Below are 12,639 nucleotides of genomic sequence, written 5' to 3' on the forward strand. Positions count from 1 at the left end.
GCGGAGTGCGCGGCGAGGTACAACCGACGCAATGCCGATCATCAAGAGTGACATGGCGCCAGACTGTGTCCGCAACGACCCTGACCTCGTCGCCGCGTGACCATCCAGTTTCAACTTCAGTTAGTTTGAAATCCGCCCGGTTTGAACAAATTTCGTCTAGTTAGTTTGAAATTGTTGGCCGGATATATGCAGACAGCATTGGATGACGGCCTTTTGCATCCATATCCTGGGACTGGTCCCCGTCATTGAAAATGTCCTTATTAATTATAATTAATGCTGTCCCTCAAAAAAATATAATTAATGCTAATTAGCACGTGAGACATGCGCGCTCCATCCACCAAAAAGTGCAACTGCATTTTGGCACATCCGGGGACGGTGGGGTGACGGGGTTGGGACGCGACGCGTATGAGAGACGGGGACGGCTGAGGCCCACGACCAGTCGCCCCGTTGACGTTTCCATTTCCGCCACTCCACAGTCCACACCGAAATCAGATCCAAATCCCACCACACCAATCCATCCGCCCCCATCTCCATCCCCGTCGCCCGATCCGATCCGGTCCGGTCCCTCGCCATGGCACCGTCGTTCTGGGGCCCCGAGTTCCCCCCGCAGCCGGCGGCGGTGTTCGATGACCTCGCGCTCGTGGAGGCGGAGGACGCGTACGAGGGCGAGGGGGACGAGCAGCATGAGCACGGCAGCGACGGGGAAGTCGTCCCGATGGACATCGAGGACCTGGAGGAGGCGCATCTCTCCTGCGGCTGCGGCCGCAACCTGCTCACCCTGTGCTTCCGGGGCGTTGTGCACATCTTCATGTCCGCCTCCCCTGACAAGGTGTCGCAGGTGGAAGCTGCACTTTCGCTGCAGGGGCGATTGGATCCGGCGGACTCTACCACTGTGCCGCCCGCCGCGCGCAACACGCTCACCATGATCTTCCGGGGCCAGGAGTGCAGTTTCGACTCTGTAACCCCTGATGAGGTCCATCCCTTGTACTCTGCAAACTGTCTTCTCTGCCTTTTTTACGTGATTCAGTAGTCTCGGACGATGCTGCAAGGTGCTAGTGTATTTCATCGCTGTCGCAGGTGCAAGATGTACTTTTGTCGCTCGCGGGAAGGGAGCTGATGGTCCCTAGGATTGAGCTCAAAATGGAGTTCCTGCACGGGAGCTACGACTTCGACTCTGTATCCCCTGATAAGGTCCATCCCTCGAGTTAGCAAATTGTCTTCTCTGCCTGTTTCACACATGATTTAGTACTAGCCTTGAATGATATTGCAAGGTAGTAGTTTCTTTGATTGCCGTCGCAGTTGCAAGCTGCACTTCCGCTGCTGGGGGGAATGGATCTGACGGTCTCTACGGCTCTGCCATGTGCCAACAACCAGCTCACTGAACCCTTGATATGCTGGATCGACGTGTTCGACCCTGTATTCCCTGATAAGGTCCGTCTCTTGCCGTTTGCAATTAGTATAATTTTTCCTTCTCTGCCTTCTGTACGTGATTCAGTAGCCTTGAATGATATTGCAAGGTGGTAGTGTCTTTGATTGCTGTTGCAGATGCAAGCTTTACTTTCGCTGCTCGGGGGAGACGAGCTCAACCCAGGCATTGGTGGTGGAGCATCACCATCAATTCCATACAGACTATTTTTACAGTCTATAAACCATGTTTGGTAAGATTATGTGCTGGATGATTCACATGCGGCAGAGGTCGAATTTACCCTGCTTCAGAGGTTGAATTTTCCACAGTGGTGGCACCATTGATGAGATTTAGGGAGAAGCTGAAAAAGCAGGACTTTGTTAAGAAGATCTGTTATACTACTGTTTGGAAGAAACTTGCACTAAGGTTGGTATAGTTGTTGACTGGAAATTCCAGTAATTATGTCTCAAATGTTGTCTGTTGAAAATGTCTGAAATACTTTAAGTTTGTTGTGTTGGGAGTCGCCAAATTTGACAATATATATTGGAATATGCTACATTCCTTATGCATATTATTTTGCCATGATTTTCTTGGGAACATATGCACATCGTAGCTTTTTTCTTAACAAACTCTGTTCAGTATGAAGATTGATTAACTGCCTCTAGTTGTTCTGGTCGCTTGATTAGTGTGTACCATGTCAAACATCACCGTTATGCTGCGATTCTCGTCAGTTGTAATACTAGTGTGGCACTTCTTTCTTTAGACATGGTTTCCGTGATCACGACATAGATTGCAGTATCCTGTGATACTATGTTCTTACCAGAGCCAAATGATTTGTAGTGTATCATATATAGCAATTTATAATTGTCAGGTTGTGTTACCACATCTGCACAACCATAGTTTTTTCTTAGAAAACTCTGTTCAGTACTCCCTCCATTTCAAAATGCATATTTGTAAAGTTTGACCAAGTTTATAGAAAAGCATCGACGTCAACAATATGAAAATAAATGTCATGATGGATGTGATGATATTGATTTGGTATTGTGGATGTCGATAAATTTTTCTTTAAATTTGATCAAACTTTACAATGTTTAACTTAGGATAAACTAATATGCAATGTATTTTGAAATGGAGGGAGTATGAACATTGATAAATTGCCTCTAGTCACTTTATTAGTCTCGTGTCAAGCATTACCAGTATGATGTGATTCTTGTCGGTTGCAATATTAGTGTGGCACTCCTTGATTTAGACATGGTTTCCGGGATCAATGTTTTTAAGGCGGTAAGGTGAGGCGAGGCTCTGGGGGCGCATCACCTTTTAAGCGCTAAAGCGTAAGGCGAGGTGACGCCTTAGACACATACATATACAATATATGGTAGCCAATTAGGCGATTTAACAACTAGCATTACAATAAATAAACTGTTACCAACGTCGGATATAGCTCTCTAAATCGAACATATGGACTGTCAAGCTAGATCTTCCTCACTAAATCTGGCCAGAACCATACGTCCTAGCTGGATCGTCGGATGTAGCTCTTCTCTTGGGATCATTTGATAGACCATAAGCATTATCAGCCACAGGATCCATCAGAGCAGGGACACCTGGCTACTGGAGCAACACTGAGAGACGGTCCAATCAGCCGTCAAAGAAAAAGAGAGAAGAGACAAATCACTGGAGCAACCAGATCAAGCATGGGGAAGGAGAGAAGTGGTGGTGGGGCTGTTGCCTTGTGGGTGGATAAGCAGATTTGGGAGGAAACAGATGCAGAGAAGGAGCAGTTAAGCACATCTAGCTACACTGCTGGGAGAAACAGAGCACTGGGAGAGGTGAAGAAAGAGCAGAGGAGGGCTGGGGAGAAGTGAGATGAGAACGGGAGCCACACCTTGCTGCGCCAGAGGAGGAGGGTGGGGGCGGGGGAGGGAGGACCTGAGCCCAGAGAGGAGGAGTGGCACAGAAGATTGGAGCCATGGAGGAAGAACCGCTGGCAAAGGTCAGAGAGCAGAGAAGGAATCCCTCTCGCGTGGATTGGACAATTTGTTCGATCCTCTCTCTCCCCCCTCTCCGTCTTGTACCTGTTCGCGCATGAGCCAGTCTTTCACGCGAAAGTTTCCCATGTGGGCCGCTCTTTCCGGCCTGAGAGCAGCGCATGGCGTCTGATCTGGCCCAAGGTGCCGCCCTGCTTGCCCAGGTGGACGATTCCGACGCCCTTTTGTCTAAGGCGCATGCTTCATGAAGCAGTCACAAGCGAGGTCGATGCCTTGCCATCTGAGGGCGATCTGACACCATAGCGTGGGTGATGCCTTAGGGAAGCTTTTAAAACAATGTCTAGGATCACTGCATTCTTACTAGAGCCAAATGATTTGTAGCGTATCATGTACACCAATTCCATTGTATTCATTGTCAGAATGCGTTACCATGATTAGAATCGCTCGGTGCACATGACCTATGTGTGGTACCATTTTCTATCCGAACAAAATCTTAGGGTCAGCCATGCTTCGCAAGGGTGGGTTAAGCAAGAGATATGCCCTCGAGACCACATTAAACCTCATAACTACGTCTAGTTCTAGCTAGTTCGTCATCTATTGCTCTTGCGTAATTAGTTGACCCCTTGAGGCATTGGGCTTCAGTTCTTAGCAAAATCACATTCATGCAAGTTTCAAAAATGCGTTGGGCGTAAATTCCTAGTTCTGCCTCTACGTAGAGCCTATATTGCCTAAGCGCACGCCTAGGCACTCTTAAAGACAGTAGCTCTGCTTCTGCCTAGCGTCTAGGAATGCTTAAGTGCGCGCCTAGCAGCTATTTTTTGGTTGGGCTGCATTCATTGTACGACACTTTCTTCATCTCTTGAATGAGAAGAATCAGTATTTCCCCAGAAAGGAATATCTATGAATTAATTTGGATGTTGCATTCTGTAAAACAGTCATTTACATTGCGTTCTGTTAAAACAATTTGTTGCGGTGCATCAGGTTAGAAATTCTACTCGGTTATCGATTTGGAATTAACCCTAGCAGTGTTAGTGATAATATAATTCTACCATAGTATTATATTTTTCTGAATTGTGTTAGAAGATATATTTCAGATATTTTAAATAATATATAAACAAAATTATAGTTTATGAAAAATCTAATAGTATAATGATACTACAATGTGGTACTGCTGAACAAAAAATCGGTCACTGCCTTGTAATAACCTTTGTTTTAGATAAGATTATATTTGCTTGTTGGTGCTTCTTGACTAAGTTGCTTCTGAGTGATTATGCACAAGCACTATTAATATTTGTCATATTTTACTCTTTATTCATAGGATGCAGCGCAGTAGATGCCAATTTACATCTTCAAGGCCAAAACCTGATAAATCAGCATCCAAGTTGGTAACTCCAGATGGCTCCGCAAATAGGGAATTAGTGGAGGCTCGATGTCTGTCTGCTGCCGAGTAAGGTAATGGAATGTATTATGTTGTTATTTGTTTATATGTATTTAAAGTTTCCAGCAATATTTCTAGATGTTTCAAAAGAGGTTTTGTGTGGGATTTGGCAGCTATGCGTGAAATTAATTGCTCCAGTATGTCATTGTGGGTGTGAAAAAAGGAACACAATTTCTAGCAAATACTTAGTGCAGCTGGCTTCTACACATCATAGTTTATAATACTCCCTCTTCCAAAATACTTGTTGTGATACTAAAACCACGTCAAGTATTTTGGAACGGAGGGAGTACCTTTTTTTGTCTAGCTCATTTTTCCTGGGATATTCAGTTTTGTTTGCTTTGTTAGTTGTGTATATGGACTGGAAGGTATTATCTGATACCTAGCATACATGGACAGATGCTTCTTTCCATATGGTATTGGTATTGTTAGATCTTACCTTTTTGGCTTCTTGAGCATATGGGATTTTATTTGTAAATTGTGGTGATGTCTTAGAATTCTTTCAGATGCCATCACTGTGGTATTAATGCAAGGACCACTTGCTCCTTTGCTGTTTCCATTTCCACCATCCAAACTAAAAGCAGATCGAAATCCTAGGGTTACTACCCCCTCCAGGCTATCTCCATCCCCATCGTCCGATCTGATCCTTCGCCATGGCACAATACAACGGCAAGCAGTACCGGCCTCGCCGGGGCCCCGAGCACCCCCTGCAGCCGGCGGAGGACCCGGAGGCGCACGCCGTGATTAACCACCTTGCGGTCATGGCGGCGGAGGCGGAGGTGAAGGCGATGAACGCGTACAGGGAGGAGCATGAGCAGGAGGTGGAGGAGGGCGAGGGGGATGGGCAACATGGGCATGGGGAGCACGGCGGCAAGGTGGAGGTCGTCCAGATGGATGCCGATGCCGTGGTGGCTGCTGCTGCTATGGCAGCGGCAGTTGTGGCGGCCACACAGTTGGACCTACACAGGGCAATGGTCTCTACAATTGGGTCGCACCCTTTTATGTGATGTATAAGCCAAATTATAAAAAAGGGCAGCCCGGTGCATGTAGCTCCCGCTTGCGCAGGGTCTGGGTAAGGGTCCGACCACTTTGGGTCTTTTGTACGCGGCTTTTCCCTGCATTTCTGCAAGAGGCTGTTTCCAGGACTTGAACCCGTGACCTCATGGTCACAAGGCAACAGCTTTACCACTGCGCCAAGGCTCCCTTTCTATAAGCCAAATTATAGTTCATGAGAAATATAATAGTATCGTGATTTTATGATATGGTACTGCTTTACAAAAGAAAGTACTGCCTACTATTCTGATGCTAAAAACCTTTTTTAGACAAGATTGTATTTTGCTTGTTTGTCTAGATTACCTCTGCACGCATTATGCACAAATACAATTAACGGTTTTCAGATTTTCCCTGTATTTATAGGATGCAGCGCAATAGAGACCAATACATCTTCAAGACCAAGACCTTATGAAGCAACATCAGAACTTGGCAACTCAAATAAGGGATTAGTGGAGGGTCGACCTCCGTTGGGTAAGTATATTTTTTGGCCTCGAACTCTTCCAAAAGTGAAGAAATCGTCCCTCAACTTCAAAACCACCAAAATTCAGTCCCTCAACTATTTAAACCGGATACTTTTCGTCCCTAATAACGTTTAAGGTGGTTTTACTGTGACGTGGACCCTGTTTTGACTAAAACGGGCCACGTGGGCTGGTTTTGACCTCCAGGTCAATCAAGTGACTAAGGGCACCCGCTGGCTCTCTCTCTCGCTTTCGCATTCTCTCGATCCCTTTTCCCATTCACGAACCCTAAATAGAGCGGTGGCGGCGGGCTGTGAGGCGTGGCTACGGCGGCGTGGCCTGCCAGTGATTGAGGCGCGGTGGTTGCTGGCTGAGCACGGTGGCTGTGGTGGTGGCTGCTAGGGCATGGCGGCAGCGACCTTGAGCACGACCAGTTCTGGGCGGCGGCGGCGATTTAGGCAGCGGCTGCGGTGGTGATTCCCTCATGGGCGGCGGTGATTGAGGCCCGCGGTTGCTGGTTGAGCATGGTGGCGGCTGCGCTGTGAAATCCAGTTCATCCTTTACTGTCAATGTTACCTCCGGCCCGGCAAGTTCCCAAGTTGGCGGAAATTAAAGAGCAAAGAAAGTGCCAGCAAAACTACCAGACTAGTGCTTGTTTGCTGTTGTCTGTTCTTATGTCAGACCATGTGAGAATTCATGTTTGTCATTGATTCTAAGCTATATTCAGTACTATTTCCCTTTCCCATTTAGTACTTTGTCAGACTATGTTAAACTAAATTGGGTCGAGAATGTGTTCAGACTATTTTCAATTAAATTGTGTTCAGACTATGTTCAGCTAAATTCAGTACAATGCTCTGAAATGTCCAAACTATTTTCAGTTATATTCAGATTTTGATAAGCTATATTCAGTGCAAACACTTTCCTTTTCTCTTGGTTCTCACTTGTACACACGCGCACACACATACTCATGCACAAACACTTAATTGATGTGGCAGTCAAAACCAGTGTATGTGGCCCGTTTCAGTCAAAACAGGGTCCACGTCAAAATAAAACCACCTCAAGTGTTATGACGAACGAAAAGTATCCGGTTTAAATGGTTGAGGGACGAAAAGTATCTGGTTTAAATAGTTGAGGGACTGACTTTGGGTGGTTTTGGAGTTGAGGGATGATTTCTCAACTTTCAAAAGACTTCCGAGGATGAAAAATTTACTTATCCCACCTCTGTCTGCTGCTGAGTGCTGAGTAAGTTAATAGAGGCCAATGTACTTTGCTGCTATTGGTTTATATGTATTTGAATTTTCCAGCAACATTTTAGATGCTTTCTGTGGGATTTGGCAGCTATGCGTTGAGCCGTTGAGGATCATTGCTATGCTTGAAATAATTGATCTAGTATGTCATAGTAGGTGCCACAAAAGAAACACGATTCTTGCAAATACTTAGTGCAGTTGGCGTCTACACATCATCATAGTATATAGTTAGCTTTTTTTAGTCTAGCTTGTCTCTTTCCTGGGATATTCAGTTTTGTTTACTTTGTTAGTTGTGCAAGCAGGATTGATATGGACTGAAGGCATTATCTGATACCTAGCATACATGGAGAGATGCTTCTTTCCATATGATATTGTTATTGCTAGTTCTTACCTTTTTGGTTTCTTAAGCCTCATCCCAAATCCAGAAGCCTGAGAACTGTGGTACACAGATTTTAAGGGTGAGTATCAGGAGGGAGTGGCTTGCTCATTAATAAATTCGGATGTCCTTGGCACCCTCGTCTCCATGGGAGATGTAAAGTTATCTTGGTCATGATCATCTTAATGATTTCCTGGGTTCCTAGTTTTTTCTTATTCCTATGAATCAAACACCCAACTCTACAAAATTCATGTGTTTTGTGATTCTTTATTTTGCGCATGCTTTCGTATCCTATTTTTTTGGTTTCCTGTTCCTAAGTTTTTTGAATCCTGCGAACCAAGAGGCCCTTAGTGGGATATGGTTCTGTTCTGGTGGTGGCTTTGGTTACCGTGTGCCTATGGAAGACCTCATTGGGCGAGGAGAGCTTGGGAAATTTATATCATGTGCCTATTGAAGGCCTCATTTGCCGATGAGTGCTCGGGATGATCCTTTCCAGTGTCTACTTGTAAGCTGAGGACACAAATCTCTCAGTATGTTGTGAACATATTATGATACATCAGTTTGATTTGTCCTCTTGCTGTGGGAGTTAGGATCATATTTGATTTTCTTTCTTGAGCAAGCAGTTAGCCAAAATCTTTTACCGCGTATGGCCGGCTTCTTTGTGTTTCATTACTCATTAACGAGATGGAACTTGTATATAAAAAGGTCACCTGTTTTGAATAAAAAGACAGAATCCCGGTATCTTATATGGAGTTGCCCTGTTCAGTTAGCAGCCTTCTTTCTCTCAAGCATATATGAAAGAAAGAAACCAACCACTGGGAAAATATAGCATGGAGTAGCTCCATAAGGAGTTGCCTGTTATTCTTATATAACAGTTGTTTACATGTATTACACCAATGAAATTAGATAGAATGCTATAGTATTATGCTGTTCATGAATATATGATTAGTCTTGAACTTATTGTGTATGAAACTCGTGTGGAAACCTATGCAAGCACAAACCTGCCCCCGGAACATCCACCGGCATGCATGTATAGGCTCTAGATAAATTGGTTTACTTTACTTGGACAATGCAAGTTCCAGATTATCTTCCAGGCTTGACTCTTTGTATTATCTGCATCACTTGGCTTCTACAGCTGCGCATGAGAGGAACACATGAGTTCACAACAACATTGCTTACGGAAATATGGAAATTATGTCGTTCCTGGTACCGAGAAGCCAAGTAGTATAAGAGAGACATGAGAGGTGCCCTCCTTGTATTAGATTATCATATCAGTAGTAACTTACGCATGAACAATCATAGGTTGCCCTCTTGTATATTAAGTGTCTACACCACTGAAGAATGGAGGACATTCAGTGGGAGTGGCGGCGGCAGTTTTTGACGATTGTTATTTTATGGCGTGCGATTTTCTGCGTATTAGTTTTGAGCATTGTAATAGGGAAGCAAATAAAGTTGCTCAGAAACTTGCTAGATTAGCTAAATTTTCTGTGACTAGAGATTGTTTTAAGGAACCTATGAATGAGATTGTAACTTCTCTTATTAACGATGTAACTGTTATTTTCAATGAATAAATGCGATGTTTATAGTAAAAAAAAGTGTCTAAACCACTGTGGTAGTTTTTGCTAACCATGGATAAAATGATGCTGGTGCATTCTTTTAAGGTCATCTTGTTTTTGAACTTGTGGCACACTTTATTCATATCAAATACGGAGTACTAAATGCAACATTACTATCAAGTTCAACTAGGATAATCTGCGGAGGATCACCCTTTCAAGAAATTACAGAATTAGAATCATAGAATTCCTAGCAAGCTTGTGCCAATACATTGAGCTAAATGAAAATGCTCATTCAGAGTAGCAGAATAAGGGCCCATGATGCCTAGAGGCCTGGGAATTCGGTTTAAGCCAAAAATTCGGTTAGTGCCATTTGGTTTATTTGTAATTCGGTTATTTAAAATGCTAACGGAAAATGGTAGCATAAAACAACAAACCAAATTTTCTAGATGGCCGGCAGCACGATGTACACCTCGGTACCGTCCACTCACACTAGCCATTTCAGATGGCGGCTGCTTGATGTGCCTGCGTATTGAGAGCATCTCCAACCGCGCTCCTAGAAAGGCTTCCTAAATGTTTTTTTCGCGCCGACACAAAAATATCAGTCTAGTCGCGCCTCCAGTAGCTTGATTTTCGCCGGCCTGTGTTGAATTTAGCGTCGGCGGACCCAGGCCGAACCCGGCGCGCTGGGAGGCGCCGGGGCGAGCGATTTTGGTGCCAAAGAGCCGCGGGCTCGCCGCGTCAACGACACCGTGCGTCGTCTTTTCCGAACGGCTTCGGCCGCCGCTCGCTCCGCGAACAGGAGTCTTGGCTCCTGTTTCAGGCGAACATCCCGGCGTCGCCGGACATACGCGCCGGGCATACGCGCCGGGCCAACGGGGTGGAGACTCAGCAACGGGGGAGTGCCCATTCCCCTGTTGCCCGACGCCGTGGCGAAACCGGGCTACTTCGCCGACGAGGTCGACGTCCTGCGCGCCTCCCTCACCGACGCCCAGCTCGCCCTCCCCGAGTACGCCGCCGACAACATAGCGGCGTGGACGGCGTACTTCCAGTGCCGGCAGCAGCAGAGGATGGCGTCCACAAATGGCGCGCCGGTGGTGGCCGGCCTGAAGAACAGCGAGGGACGCCACCTGTGGTGGGGTGTCCTCGGCCGTACCCTCGAGGGCGTTCTGACGTACCTCGAGGGCGGCAACGACCTGCCGTTGGCATACCCCCCGGCGAGGGCGGCCGCCACGGCCACGGCTCACCGCCGACGCGACGGGCAATGGTTGCCCAGGAGGTTCGGCGCCTCCTCTTCTTCCTCCTCCTCCCGCTCTTCGTCACACTCGTCCGGCGCTCCGGCGCTGCTCAACGTCAAGGCCGAGCCCGCGGCGGAGATGCCGCTCGGCCGGCGCACTCGCAGCGCCGGCATCGTCATCAATGAGGGCGGCCGGTGCGCCTCCTCATCGGTTCCTCCTCGCTTCGTCAAGCCCAAGACGGAGCCGGGCCTCCCCGCGGTGAAGACGGAGCACGGCGGCGACGTCGAGCTTGACGACGACGCGGCCCTAGAATGGGCGCGCGCGGACTCCCTGAAGATGGCGAGGGAGCGCCAGTGCGCCTCCCTGCGGCGATTCGCGCAGCGCCGCCGGGACCGGGGGTCCACCAAGGACGGCCGCGTCAAGGAGGAGAAGCCGGACGACGACGACGGCGGCGGCAGCGACGACAGCGACTACTCCGCTTTTAGCCAGTTCCTTTTTTAATTATATATATTATGTAATAAAAACCCGTTTTTAATGTAATATATGCCGAACTTCGCCGAATTTTGAACTTTGCTATATTTTTTAATTTTTTTGAACGCGCCTGGGGACGGCTCTGGGGCCGGCAGCTAGGGACCAACTCGCCCCCAGCCTGATTTTTTGCGCCGGCTCACCCCAAGGGGCGATTTTAGGCGCCCCCTGGGGGCCACCGGTTGGAGATACTCTGAGCTGTGTGTGTACGTGCATGTTGTGAATGGTGAGAAGCTGCGGCGGCAGGCTGCGTGTGAAGCAGACGCTGAAGGACGGGAGATACATGGTCACGGTCACGGTGACCACCTGAAAGACATGGCACCAGGGCTCGGACCTCAAGGATGACAGGCGCGTTGGGGAAGCAAGACTCCACGGGCTGCATGGCGAGGCACTGCAGGGACTTGGGCGTGGAGACGGCTGCAATGCGTGTGTGCTGCATGCATCCGTGCTAGTGCGTGCTGTGAGTGTGCACAGTACGTGCCGCGTGCTTCTGTATAAAAAAATGATTCTGATATTTGGCATATGTGTGCCATATAATCAAAACTGCCACACTTCTATTTCCTTCATTTTAAATATATGCATACATTAACATTCTTTCTCCTTACACGTATACTTCTCTTTTTATTTATATGCATACACCAGAGAACAAAAAAGCTGATGTCATTCTAGATTCTCTTTATTCCAAAAATTTAAAATGTTTTGTAGCTCAAACCGTCGGTCCGATGTAATAACCGTTTTTACATAAAAGATTCGTTGCGACGAGATCTTTGAAACTAGATCCCATGTTGGCATGTTTCAATAACTTTTTTTCAGCCAAATTTTACCACGCCTAGGCTACATAAGTTACCATGCCCATTATATGTAAGTTACCGTGCTATTTTCACATAAGTTATCGAAGGTATAAAAATGCTGTATTCATATAAGTTTTTGGGCCCGCTGTTCTTATATTACCATGTTTTTAGGTCCGTGGTTCGTATATTACCATGCTCTTTGGTCAATGTTATACTTATATTGGTGATTGTACATGAGTTATTAGTTGCGGTTCGTATATCATCATGATATTTTCATATAAGTTAGTAGGGGGTGTGTTTTTAACATTTTCTCCGCTTGATCAAAGTTACCGTGGTGTTTATACGTAGGTATGTGATGCGTATGTAACCAAGCTATGTACACAAAATTTACAGGGGTATGTTTTCAATAATTTCCCCACGGAGTCAAATATTACCATGGTATTTGTACGCAAGTTATCAGGTATGCGATGGGTATATTACTATGCTATTTACACAAAAGTTACCGGGGTATCTTTTCAATAAATTTTTTCTCCAGATCAAATTTACCACTGCGTTTGGCCCTAAATGATC

General features: G+C 46.4%; 1 protein-coding gene across 6 annotated transcripts; it reads left to right on the top strand.

The window, feature by feature from the left end:
- Positions 1–400: 400 nt before the first annotated feature.
- On the top strand, positions 401–9,498 carry LOC125525710 (uncharacterized). Of its 6 annotated transcripts, XR_015612247.1 has the most exons (7): positions 401–973; positions 1,078–1,191; positions 1,300–1,431; positions 1,546–1,831; positions 4,709–4,842; positions 6,242–6,349; positions 9,095–9,498. XR_015612247.1 is itself a non-coding variant. In XM_087537769.1 (4 exons), the coding sequence occupies exons 1-4, from the start codon at positions 572–574 to the stop codon at positions 1,660–1,662; spliced, it is 765 nt and encodes a 254-aa protein (XP_087393895.1). In that variant the 5' UTR covers positions 401–571; the 3' UTR covers positions 1,663–1,974. The 6 variants fall into 6 exon arrangements, 1 of the variants encoding a protein (XP_087393895.1); XR_015612248.1 differs by lacking the exon at positions 9,095–9,498 and having other exon boundaries at positions 6,223–8,728; XR_015612246.1 differs by lacking the exon at positions 9,095–9,498 and having other exon boundaries at positions 6,242–8,728.
- The last annotated feature ends 3,141 nt before the right edge of the window (positions 9,499–12,639 follow it).

This window comes from Triticum urartu, chromosome 7A, assembly GCF_056163025.1.
Source record: "Triticum urartu cultivar PI428250 chromosome 7A, HENAU_Tu73, whole genome shotgun sequence".
In the NCBI taxonomy this organism is placed as follows: Eukaryota; Viridiplantae; Streptophyta; class Magnoliopsida; order Poales; family Poaceae; genus Triticum; species Triticum urartu.

Excerpts from the sequence above, each read along its gene's own strand:
- LOC125525710 (XM_087537769.1), top strand. The coding sequence starts at position 572 with ATGGCACCGTCGTTCTGGGGCCCCGAGTTCCCCCCGCAGCCGGCGGCG. Across the intron at positions 974-1,077 it reads ACTCTGTAACCCCTGATGAG|GTGCAAGATGTACTTTTGTC; the intron begins GTCCATCCCTTG and ends TCGCTGTCGCAG. Across the intron at positions 1,192-1,299 it reads ACTCTGTATCCCCTGATAAG|TTGCAAGCTGCACTTCCGCT; the intron begins GTCCATCCCTCG and ends TTGCCGTCGCAG.